Source organism: Rhincodon typus, chromosome 3 (assembly GCF_021869965.1).
Source record: "Rhincodon typus isolate 14 chromosome 3, sRhiTyp1.1, whole genome shotgun sequence".
In the NCBI taxonomy this organism is placed as follows: domain Eukaryota; kingdom Metazoa; phylum Chordata; class Chondrichthyes; order Orectolobiformes; family Rhincodontidae; genus Rhincodon; species Rhincodon typus.
Window position 1 is genome coordinate 107,077,136 of NC_063334.1, and position 13,444 is coordinate 107,090,579.

General features: G+C 42.7%; 1 protein-coding gene across 1 annotated transcript in view; it reads left to right on the forward strand.

Moving 5' to 3' along the window:
* The first annotated feature begins 1,088 nt into the window (after positions 1-1,088).
* Positions 1,089-13,444, forward strand: part of LOC109920854 — a 174,135-nt gene continuing 161,779 nt past the window's right edge. Inside the window, exons 1-6 of the mRNA XM_048593994.1 lie at positions 1,089-1,155; positions 1,277-1,416; positions 3,464-3,556; positions 11,072-11,188; positions 11,277-11,354; positions 12,971-13,081. Coding sequence (XP_048449951.1) covers positions 1,366-1,416; positions 3,464-3,556; positions 11,072-11,188; positions 11,277-11,354; positions 12,971-13,081 — 450 coding nt within the window. The 5' untranslated portion in view covers positions 1,089-1,155; positions 1,277-1,365. The remainder of the gene's footprint in view (positions 1,156-1,276; positions 1,417-3,463; positions 3,557-11,071; positions 11,189-11,276; positions 11,355-12,970; positions 13,082-13,444) is intronic.

The window sequence follows — 13,444 nt, forward strand, 5'->3', positions numbered from 1 at the left end:
ACCGAAACGTCAGCCTTCCTGCTCCTCTGATGCTGCTTGGCCTGCTGTGTTCATCCAGCTCTACACCTTGTTATCTCAGATTCTCCAGCATCTGCAGTTCTTACTATCTCTGAAACAATTCTATAAAGCTGGGCTCTTGAGCAGGAAGACAGGACACGGCCGGCAAATCTTATTCTGGTCATACCCCATTCCAAACAACCCCGTCTCTCTCTTTCTCTGTATGGTTATTGCCAGACCCGTCAAGTTTCTCCAGAATTATCTGTACTTGTTTCAAATTTCCAGCATCCGCAGTATTTTGCTTTTACCGCTCCATTGGACAGTGACAGATGAGATTGTGACAGACAATTTTATTTCTGCATCAAATAATCCTGCGCGCATTTTTTTTAAGGAGCAAAACACATTTAAACGAGATGTGTCCCCCGGTGAAGTCTGGTGCGGATGTTGAGTCCGATGTAAACAATGAACATCCGGAGGGTTGGATCACAACATTTTAGAGTGTCTGCAGCAATGTGGCGAGAAAAGTGCTCTGTTAAGCTGGTTGGCGAATGGTCACATTTTGCAACATTCAGATGCTAATGTGCAATCTGTAAACCAACTCATCCAAACTCACACAAGTCAATTCATTATGAAACTGGGGAACTGGCCGAACCCTGAAGGCCCCTAACCAAAAGAGATAGGCATTTGTTGTCTTGTGCATCGTCTAAAGTACGGTCAAAATATTTGCAAAGCTTTTTTAAGCTGAATCCAAGAGTGTAATATTCACCCTGGCTGTTAGCCATGAAAGCCCCTGACAGACTCGCTGTATATATAATTATCACATTGTGTATAACTGCTTAGACTAAACAATTGGACACCCGGAACGTGGGCCAAAGAAAAGTACGAGGTAGATGTTCGTTGCTATGACTAGAATTACTGTTTGTGTTGTCGGGAGCCATCAGTGTTTTATTTGAGCTGTTTTGTACGATGGTGGCTCCCTCAGCGTTTGTGGCAGCTATTTCTTCTAAGACAGACCCACCCCCTTTTCTAACTTGGGGTGAAACAGTATATAAACCCAGCCACCTTCCTCGTGAATCATGTTAACTCGGCCCCCTATACTGAGGTGCTGAGAGGAGCTACACCAGTCTGCTGCCAGATGCTGGCTTTGAGGGAGAAAAAGTAAGGCATTCCAACCCCAGGTGCTGACTGCAGATCCGCTGCCCGGACCCGGCAGACGAAGGAGTGAAGCAAAATCCTCTCCAAACTACTTCTGATTTTTGTTTTGTTTCTGTTTGGCAAGGATTCGGTTTGAGAGGGATAACGCAAGCGGAGCCGTTTGAGGGCAAGCAAAGGCCTTGTTTATAAAGGAAATTCTCACAACATTGCAAGATGTGGACCTCTTACATGAACGGCATTGTAGCACAGAAGAAAGTACGCAAAGTGAGTGAATATTTTTTCTTATTTATTTAACCTAAGACCCTACTCCCCAATAAGTGGAGGTCACTACTTGGAATTTTGACTTTTATTTCTACGTGGTCTTGCTGTGCGTAAATTGCTTGCTGCATTGTCTACATACTTTCAAAAGTACTTCATTGGCTGAATGGTCCTGCATTAGGGTTGGGTTAGGTTTAGAGATTCATGATGTGCTATGAAAACGCATTGTTTCTTTAGTGCCCTTTGGGAGGCAGCTGGGTGCTGTGGGTCCATCATCAAATGCCAATATGTTTAATATACATTTATGTTTGTGTGTTACTTTTTGATATATCGATATATATGCTTTATATATGTTCTGAAGAAGAGTCACTGAACTCGAAACGTTCTGAACTTCTCTCTCCACAGATGCAGCCGGGCCTGCTGAGTTTCTGCAGCCATTTCTGTTTATGTCTCGGATTTCCAACATCTGCAGTTCTTGACTTTGTTTAATACACATGTCTGAGTCAGCAGGCTATGTAACTTTAAGGACATCTTTCAGGGGATGGTGTTCCTGTGGGTCTGCTTTTTTTGTCCTCTGAGGTGCCAGGAGCCATCATTTAGTAGTGCTGTCTTGATAAATCACTGCAATGCATCCTGTAAAAAGTAAGCACTTCCATCCTCGAACCTAGCTGCAGCAATACATGTTTAAGTTGATGGATGTGATGCTGATTAAGTAGGTCACACTGCCCTGGGCAGTCTTGTGCATCTTGAATGTTGCAGCAGCTATAAGGAAGGAGAGTAGACATTCCACTCCCAAATGAAAGCAAAGTACTGTGGATGTTGGAAACCCGAAATAAAAACTGGAAGAGTTGGCAAACAGCAGCAGCGTTTGTGGACAGAGAAACAGAGCTAAAGTTTTTAGTCCATTATTATTCTTTTTCAGAAATGGAGGGAGCTAGAAAATAATATTTATTATGCCGTTGATTACAAGAGGGAAGAACAAGTCAAACAGATGAAGGCGCCCAGAGCAAAACAGAAAGTGAGTGCTAATGGTAGTAAAGGAGAGATATAGATACAGAAGAGGTGTTAATGGTAAGGTTTAATAATAGAAAATAGGTGGGCACTGTTGAGAGTAAACAAAGACTCATGAGTTGGGGGGAGGCAGTGTAATCAAAATGGAGAACATCACATTTCTGGCTTATGTTTTGAAGAATGAAGAGGCTTTAGGGAGTTAGGAAGTAATCAATTCACTTTACATTCCCAGCCCATGACTTGCTTGAGTAATCATGACACATATGTGGCAGTACCAGCTGAGTTTACAGCTCATGAGGGCCACCACTTTCTTAAGAGAGAAGTGTTTAGGCTTTCCCTTGTTAGAAATGGTCATTGCATGGCCTTTTGTGTGATACAGAAGATATTCCTTGTCACTCAGCACACGTTTGGGATGTTTTCAATGTGTTGCTGTACGTCAGCAAGGCTTACTTCATTATGTCAGGAATTACAACAGGAGGTCAATGCTGTGCAGTCATCAGAAAACAGTTTTTAAAAGGAAATTGGATAGGTACTTGAAGGAAATAAACTTGCATGGCTATGAGGACAGAGAGAAGGGAATGAAACAGACCAGGTTTCTCCATGAGCAGCTGGCATACAATTATAGAATCCTTCTAGTGTGGGAGCAGGCCATTCAGCCCATCGAGTCCTCTGTGACCCTACAAGTGCCTCCCCCCCACCATCCCTGTAACTCTACATTTCCCACGGCTAATCCACCTTGTCTACACATCCCTGGACACTGTGGGCAATTTAGCACGGCCAATATGCCTAACCTTCACATCTCTGGACTGTGGGAGGAAACCAAAGCACCCAGAGGAAACCCACACAGACATGAGGAGAATGTGCAAACTCCACACAGACAGTTGAACCTGGGACCCTGGCGCTGTGAAGCAGCAGTGCTAACCACTGAGCCACCCATGGAATGGTATGGACTTGATGGACTGAAAAGCCTCTTTCTGCCCTGTAAATAACTCAAACAATTATAATAATTGAGATGTACTAAAATAACAATATTGTCTTGCAGGAATGTAACCAAGTGAAAGATTCCGTTGTGTTTCCTCCAATTGGCAACGATCTGCTGGGTAACTCTTTTCCTCCTGTAATTCGGAAAAAACAAGTAGGTTATAAATGATAAATTGTTTTGTTCATGTTTGAGCATATTTTAAAGCAGATTTAACTGCTTATGAAGAATTTCTAATGACATTTTGTTGATTTATTTTTTGGGTAGGAGTATTTTGCTTTTTTAAAACTTTTAGGTTTGAATTTTTGGCACAGGGATAACCAGCTGGAAGAACTCCCAAACAAGGTAGAAATAAATCCTTAACAACATGTTATTTCAACAAGTGGATGCTTTTACTGGTGTTCTTTCCAAAATAAATCAGACTCCAGTAAGATTTGACAAAGAGCTAACCAAAACAGGAAACAGAATATGGAGGATTAGTCACAATGCTGAGGAGACCAAGTCGACAGTCATTTAGTGCTGTCCACCCATTTTTTAATGGTATTGGGGCACATGTTGCCAACAACTTCTTCAGTTTGTAACGCTGGACCACAGCTAATAAGATAGGCAAAGGGGCGGGAATTCAAAATTAAACCTTGAAACTGGCAACATTAAGTTTGCATAAATATTTGTGCTAGTATTAGAACCTTCAAATGAGAGAAAGACCTTATTTGGATCTAAATGTAATGGGGTAATGGACAGAAGAGCACTCCCCACACTATAATTCCATCCCCAACTGGTGTTGCCAAAACAATGAATGAAGTCCTGAGCTCTGTCATTCTCCAACTTTGTGCCCCACACTGACATCGAGGCCAAGTGGTATCCGGCCTTGCCTACGCCTTGATCTCTCACTCCCAGGAACCTGGGCCCCAGTTATTCCACTGAGCATCAAAGCCTGTTCTCGACCATGAATGCACTGGCTATAGGGCTGCTGCTGAACTGTGCTCAATCCTCATCCCTTGCCACTGCAGTATAACCTGAGCTCCAACATCAGCTTCTATTGCTTCCTGACCAAGTCCATACATCTGAGTGCAATAATGAATTGGTGAGTACATAAAATATTAACATTTTACAAACTGTTTTCAGAACCAGAGATTTTCATATCTACATGATACATTATATGTAGATTCTTAATATATGAACTTGTATACTGAATAGTACTATGCTGATTTATTGCTGTATGAACAAATGAAGTAGGAAAAGCTACAGGCCATTCCAGTCCCCCTCCACTGACACCCTCATCCGCTTAGCTGAACTCGTCCTCACCCTTAACAACTTCTCTTTCAATTCCTCCCACTTCCTACAGACAAAGGGGTTGGCCATGGGTACCTGCATGGGTCCAAGCTATGCCTGCCTCTTTGTAGGTTACGTGGAACAATCCCTCCTCTGTAGCTACACTGGCCTATCCCCCACCTCTTCCTCCGTTACGTCGCTGACTGTATCGGCGCTGCCTCGTGCTCCCACGAGGAGCTCAAACAGTTCATCCACTTCACCAACACCTTCCACCCCAACCTTAAGTTCACCTGGACCATCTCTGATACCTCTCTCTCCTTCCTGGACCTCTCTGTTTCCATCTCTGGCAACCACCTGGAAACCGATATCCATTTCAAGCCTACCGACTCCCACAGCTATCTAGAATACACCTCCTCCCACCCACCTTCCTGCAAAAATGCCATCCCCTATTCCCAATTCCTTCACCTCCGCCGCATCTGCTCCCAGTTTGAGGCATTCCACTCCCATACATCTCAGATGTCCTCGTTTTTCAAGGACTGCAACTTGCCCCCCCTCAGTGATCAAGAACGCCCTTGACCATGTCTCCCACATTTCCCGCAACTCATCCCTCACACCCCCTCCCTGCAATAACAACCAAAACAGAATCCCCCTCGTCCTCACGTACCACCCCACCAACCTCCGGATCCAACGCATCATCCTCTGACGCTTCCGCCATCTGCAATCCGACCCCACCACCAAAGACATTTTTACCTCCCCACCCTTATCTGCTTTCCGGAGGGACCACTCTCTCCGTGACTCCCTTGACCACTCCACAGTCCACTCCAGCCCCACCACCCCCCGGCACTTTTCCCTGCAACTGCGGGAAGTGCTACACCAGCCCCCATACCTCCCCCCTCACCCCCATTCCAGGCCCCAAGAAGACCTTCCACATCAAGCAGATGTTCACCTGCACATCTGCTAATGTGGTATACTGTATTCGCTGTTCCAGATGTGGCCTCCTCTACAATGGGGATACCAAGCGGAGGCTTGGGGACTGCTTTGTGGAACCCCTATGCTCAGTTCGCAACAAACAACTGCACCTCCCAGTCGCGAACCATTCCAACTTCCCCTCCCACTCCTTAGACGACATGTCCATCCTGGGCCTCCTGCAGTGCCACAACGATGCCACCCAAAGGTTGCAGGAACAGCAACTCATATTTCGCTTGGGAACCCTGCAGCCCAATGGTATCAATGTGGACTTCACAAGCTTCAAAATCTCCCCTCCCACTACCGCATCCCAAAACCAGCCCAGCTTGTCCCCGCCTCCCTAACCTGTCCTTCCTCCCACCTATCCCCTCCTCCCACCTCAAACCCCACCCCCATCTCCGACCGACTAGCCTCATCCCGCCCCCTTGACCTGTCCATCCTCCCTGGACTGACCTATCCCCTCCCTAACTCCCCACCTACACTCACCTTTCCTGGCTCCACCCCCGCCTCTTTGACCTGTCTGTCTCCTCTCCACCTATCTTCTCCTTTATCCATCTTCTATCTGCCTCCCCCTCTCTCCCTATTTATTTCAGAATCCCTTTCCCCTCCCCCATTTCAGAAGAAGTGTCTAGGCCCAAAACGTCAGCTTTTCTGCTCCTCTGATGCTGCTTGGCCTGCTGTGTTCATCCAGCTCTACACCTTGTTATCTCAGATTCTCCAGCATCGGCAGTTCCTACTATCTCTAAATCTTCTGATTTTATTGTAACCTCAACTTGATATTCCCATCTACCTGCTACACACTCTGACCCCTTTTAGTTTTGTTTTTGTTGGCATCTGGAGTCACATTTCCAAATGTTAAAATAGAGTCATATTGCAAAATAAGTTGGGAAGGGCTGGTATAATTGTGAGTAGGGTGAATACAAAGTAATCAGTCTGATTTCGGAACTAATGTCTCCAGTCATTTGGATGTGTAGACTCTTAAGTATTGCTGAAAAAAGACATGTTTTAGCAAAGTTCTTCATTATGCATTCATTGCATGAATACCAACGTAAAATGAAACAACATTTTTATACTGTGTGTATGCTAATTGATTGGTATCTGGGCTCTTTTTGGTAGAGACATTACCGGGGAGAATGCACCAATTAGATGATGACTGACAGTTAACTACCAATATTTGTTTATATTTGAACGAGGTAGATGAACTGATTGATCAGGGCTTTGAGCAATGAACCAGAGAATGGCTATCGCCTGTTTTGTTAAGTTGAAACATGCTCAATGCATGTACATGTTCTCTAGTCTGTAAAGAAGAGTGCGCTGTGCTTTAATATTGGTTGTGATTCTGTGGTTGGACCACATTTGCTAAATAATCCGATTTGTGCTAAGAGTTCCATTGACAAACCTGTAATTGAAGCTATATATAGTAACAATAAAGAGGAGAGACTGTATCACACAGAATTTTAAAACTTAAATAGACTAGAGTTAATAAGCAGAAATTGCTTTTAAGCAGCTTGAGATTTGATGGCAGATAACTTTTTTGTTTACGGAAAGTAGTACAGCTTTGGAATAAGTTGCCAACTCTTGCAGGGGTCGTGAATCCATTTCGAGTTTTCAGAAAAGAGTTGGTGGGTTCATGGCTAATGTAGATATCATTCCATATAAAAGTTGGGTGATGCACCTTATAATCACACATCTCCAGGAACTCATTTTGATTAAAAGTTGAGTGAAGCTTTTCCCAGAATTTATTTTCCCTGATTGTGTTTCTTAATTTTTTTGTCTTTTTAATCTCTCCCATGACATCACATAGTTATTGCTGGGTTAGAGCTCAGGATATCATGATTCTCAGATGGAAGTTGACTCTGTGGAACTCAGTTAGCAAGCTGCCCATTAAATTTTTCTGTTCCTAAACTAGAGGTGACATTTTATAGCTCGGCCTGGCTGAAAATTCATTGAACTCATCTATTGTTATTAGTCAACATCATACCATGCAAGTCCAGTAGGACCAATGGAATACTTCTCTGGCCTACTGTTTGCCAAAGTTCCTAATGCTACTTTCCAAATATGTAACCAAGCCACCAGTTGTCTGCATCTAAATATAAACTGCTAAAGTCTTAACACAGATTTGAGTCATGTAGAGGTAGAGTGGAAACAAATATGCTTGGCTGTAATTTTTTAGGGTGTTTAAAGGAAAAGTGGCTGATACTAGTCTTACGTACAATGAATAACTCAGATTATAGTGTTGGAAAGAAAATGTTTAATCAAACTTCATTCGTACCGACTGTTTGGACACAGAACAGAGTTTTGCACTAATAAAGATATCGAGACTCTGCATGAGAAATGCACTGTAAACTATAAACTTAAAGTTAGATTTGTAGGCAATTTAAAAAGGTACTTAGGAGTAACAAAATTCTAATAATGAGTGTTTTTTTTTAACAATCCTGTGGTGAATATTAGTAGTTAAAATGGTGAAAGATTTTAGAATGCATCCTGGACTGTTTCTTGTAGAGTCGTAGAGTCATATTGCATGGAAACAGACCTTTCAGACCAACCAGTCCATGCCAAACATAATCCCGAACTAAACTAGTCCCACCTGCCTGCTCCTGGCCCATATCCCCATCCAAAAGTCTTTTAAACATTGTAATTGTACCCACATCCACGACTTCATCACCCTCTAGGTAAAAAAAATTGCCTGTTATGCCTTTTTAAAATCTCTCTCCTGTCACCTTAAAATGTGTCCCCTAGTCTTGAAATTCCCCATCTTAGGGAAAAGACAACTACTATCAACTCTATCTGTACCTCTCATTATTTTATTAACTTCTATCAGGTCACCTCCCAACCTCCCATGTTCCAGTAAAAGAAGTTCCAGCCTATCCAGCCTTTCATTATAACTCAAACCTTCCATATCCGGCAACATCCTGATAAGTCTATTCTTAATCCTCTCCAGCTTGATAATATCTTTCCCATAATTGGGCAACTAGAACTGCACACAGTATTCCAGAAGAGGCCTCACCAATGGCCTGTACAATCTCAAAAAAATGTCGCAACTCCTATACTCAAAGGAATAAGCAATGAAAGCAAGCATGCCAAATGCCTTTTTAACCATCATATCATGTGATAAAGAATTTAAAGAATTATGTACCTGCATCCCAGGTCTCTCTGTTCTACAACACTACCCAAGGCCCTACCATTAATTGTATAAGCCCTATCCTTGTTTGTAGAACCAAAATGCAATACCTCACATTTATCCAGATTGAACTCCATCTGCCACTTTTCAGCCCATTGACCCATTTGAACAAAATCCCTTTGCAATCTTAGAAAACCTTCTTCAGTTTCTACTATGCCACCAATTTTGGTGTCATCGGCAAACTTACTAACCATGCCTTCTACATTCTCATTCAAATCATTTATACAAATGACAAACAAAAGAGGACCCAGCACTGATCCCTGTGGAAGACCGTTGGCCACAGGCCTCCACCTTAACTCTCTGCCTCCTGCCATTAAGCCAGTTATGTATCCAATTGGCAAGCTTACCCTGAATCCCATGTGACTTAACTTTACTAATTAGTCTGCCATGCGGAACCTTGTCAAAGGCTTTATTAAAATCCAAGTTAACTGCTCTGACATCATCAGCCTTTTTGGTAATTTCTTCAAAAAACTCAACCGAGTTTGTGAGTCATGACTTTCCTCACATGAAACCATGCTGACTAATCCTAATCAAATTTTGCCTCTCTAAATGTCCATAAGTCCTGTCTTTTATAATCACCTCCAACAATTTACCCACAACCTAAGTCGGACTCGCAGGTCTATAGTTCTGAGTTTCTCCTTACCACCTTTCTTAGACAAAGGTACAACATTAGCCACCCTCCAGTCATCAGGCACCTCACCCATAGTTATAGATGATGCAAATATTTCTGCAAGGGGTCTCGTAATTTCCTTCCTTACTTCCTACAACATTCTGGGATACATTAGATCAGGTCCCAGAGATTTATCCACCATTATGTTCTCTAAGATCTCCCGAACTTCCTCTTCCTCCATCAAAGTTTATTTCTCTGCATTCTCTACACTCCATTTCTTTCTCCACAGTAAAAACTGATGTGAAATATTCATACAGTGTCTCTCCCATCTCCTCGGGTTCAAAACAAAGATGATCTCCTTGATCTTTGAGAGGCCTAAGCCTCTCTCTAATCGTTATATTGTGTGTTAAACAAAGAAGAATGCAATGTTAGATCCAGATCTAGGTAATATCACAACACAAGTAGCCTAAATTTGGAAAATAGTGAATATTACCTTTTTACAATCCCACTGAAGGTGTACAGAGTCAAAGATTAAGCAGTTAGACTTTAAGATAACTCATTTCAAGACAGTGAAAGAGGAACCATCCTCAGATGGCACAGTGGTTAGCACTGCTGTCTTACAGCGCCAGGCACCTGGGTTTGATTCCACCTCTCAGGTAGTTGTCTGAATGGAATTTGTGCATTCTCCCCACGCCCGCATGGGTTTGCTCCGGTTTCTTCCCACAGTCCAGAGATGTGCAGGTTAGGTGGATTGGCCATGCTAAATAGCACACAGTGTCCAGGGGTGTGCAGGCTAGGTGGACTAGCCAAGGTAAATGCAGAGTCATAGGGCAGGGGTCTGGGTGGAATGCTCTTTGGAGAGTCGGTGTAGACTTTATGGGCCAAATGGCCTGCTTCCACACTGTGGAGATTCTATGATCAGTCCAGATTGATCAGGAAAAATGGCATACCAGCAATTTGAAATTTTGGGACTGAAGTTTTGTGACAAAATGTAGCAGGATGGCTGAAAAATAGTCTGGGACTCAGTTATAATGGTTACTGGCCTGTGCTGGGAGATCCATAGGTGTTAGTAACATTACAGCCTTTACTTAAACTTAAAGAAACAATTACTTAGTGACAGGATCTCTTTCAAAGAGGACTAGTGAGAGATGAACAAAGAATGGAGGGGGTCACCAACGGCCAACACTGCAGTCTGAGAAACAAGGCTATATTGCGCACCGTTCTCATATTAGGCTGAGTGCTGGTAGTCCATATTTAAATTAGATGATTGTCTATTGACTCCATGAACTCCAATAGGGTAGTATCTAGAATCAGGGTCTTGTGGAGTCTTGAGGCTCTTTAAGTATGAAAGTAAATAGGTAGAGATAGAAGATATTCTCTGACACCTTAATTTTGCAGAAAGAGAATTTTCTTTTTTGTCTCAAGAGCTTAGCTACAAATTCCATCACCTCAATCTACCTTGCAGGGGGAGAGACACTTGCAGTGAGCATGGGCTTGAGATCTAAGGGCTGCAATTTTGTAAATCAATAGCTAATCTATACTCCCTTTGTGCAAAGGGAACATGGGTCATTGAATAACGTATGGAGCCTTTCTAAACTCCAGTTGCCATCAGACTAATGTGCAATCATTTTGTTCCCAATAGGTGAGCAGCTCAAAGAGCCAAAGTCTCTCCAATAGCTTGCAGGATTTGTTCTTCACTCCTCGGATCCTGGACTCACACAGAATTTCATATACGATCAGTGACCTTAAGGACAACAGAGTAAGTTAGAGCACAATATTCACATAGCAATATCTGTAGAACAACATACCAGAATGCTAATTTCTCTAGATTGTTTCTTTATTTTTAGGCAGCAGAATGTCATTGGAGAGTGCCTTATAGAAAGGTCAGCAGTGATACAAACTGCAAGATCAAGACCCATTTAAAGGTATGGACTGCTGTATCCATTTTCTTATTTATGTTAGTGAGAAGCTGTTGAAGTGCCCTCTCAGCCACTTACACTCTGCTGTTACCTGCTGCGGCTCTGCATCAACTCCTTCCCGAATATATACCACTGGCTACCCCCTCTGCTGGGTCTGTCCTGCCAGTGGGTCAGGACATACCCAGGGTTGGTGATGGCAGTGTCTAGGACATTGTAGGAGATGTTGGTAAGTGGGACTTTTGCAGGGTCGACAGGGCTGCCTTTGCTGTTGTTATTTCCAATGCTTAGATTGATGCAAAGTCCTGCGTCCAGTCTCAGTCCTTTCTTTAGGCTTTGTAACGATTTGACTGAGTGGCTTGCTTGGCCATTTCAAAGGCAGTTACAAATCTACCATATTGCCATGAGTTTGGAGTGACATGGAAGCCAGACCAGATAAGGGTGACAGTTTTCCCCAATGGACAGTAGTGAACCATTGGGCTTTTACAACAATTGGCAGTGGTTACATTGTCACCGTTAGACTAACTTTTGAGAAGGCTTTGGGTAAATTTCCGCGTAAAACGTTATGATAAACCATAATACATGGGATTGGTGGTAATATGGATTGAGAATTGCTTAGCAGACAGGAAACAGAGAGTAGGAATAGATAACAAAAACCGAAAGAACTGCAGATGCTGTAAATCAGGAACAAAAACAGAATTTGTTGGAAAAGCTCAGCAGGTCTGGCAGCATCTGTGAAGAAAAAAAATCAGAGTTAACTATTCGGGTCTGGTGACCCTTCCTCAGACTAGTTCTGAGCTTGGGTCACCGGACTCGAATAGTTAACTCTGATTTTTTTCTTCACAGATGCTGCCAGACCTGCTGAGCTTTTCCAACAACTTCTGATTTTGTTTGTGAGTAAGAGTACATCGGTCATTTTCAGAGTGGAAGGCATCGACAAGTGCAGTACTGAAGGGATCAGTGCTTGGGCATCAGCCATTCACAGTATCCATCATTAAGAAATCCAATGTGATATTTCTACGTTTGCTGTTGACACAAAACCAGCTGAGATTTTGAGGGGTGAGGAATTACAATTGTACAGGGCCTTGATGAAACCACACCTGGAGTATTGTGTGTAGTTTTGGCCTCCTTATCAGGGAAAGATATTTTGGCAATGGAGGGAGTGCAACAAAGGTTTACCAGACTGATTCCTGAGATGGCAGGATTGACGCATGAAGAGAGATTGGATCAGTTAGGACTATATTCACTGGAGATAAAAATATAGACGGGGTGATCGCATAGAAACTAATAAAATTCCAAAAGGCCTAGACAGGTTAAACACAGGAAGAACGATCCCAATGACTGGAGAGTCTGGAAACAAGCGGCACAGTCTGCGTGGTGAGCCTGTGGAATTTCCTGCCGCAGAATGCGGTTGAGGCCAAAACATTGAACATTTTCTTAGGGCTAAAGGAATCAAAGGGTTGGGCAATATAGTGGGAACAGGATTCTGAGTTTCATGATAAGCCAAGATCATTTTGAATGGAAGAGCAGGCTCAAAGCGCTGAATGGTCTAATGCTGCTTCTATCTTCGATGTTTCTGTGTACTTACATTCATTTAATGTGTCAATCTTCTAATTACATTTCAGAATCATTTGCATCAACGACATGTGAAGCGGATCACTCAGAGTTATGAATCTGTAAACAAGGACAATGGAGCCTCTTCAGAGAGTGACAAGACCTTTTTACATCTAGGACAGGTTAATATGGGAAACACGTACTGCAAGAAATATATCCAGACAACATAATCCTAATGATTTATTAATTTTAGTTTAGTTTAGTAACCATTGAAGCTAGCCAACACTGACTAGTTGATGGTTTATGTATTTGTTGGGATGTAGAAAGCAAACATGACCACCAAACTTACAGTAAGTTAGTGCCAAATATGACTGATGTACAACCAATAATAAGATAATATCAGGACTGTCAGTTTTTGCAACCAAGTAGCAATGAATAATATTTGAGTCAAGTTATAGTAAGCTGAGATCTACTCTCTTGTGAGTGAACAACAATAGGCTTTATTGTGTATAACTTACACATGAGGATAGTGAGAGAGGACGTCT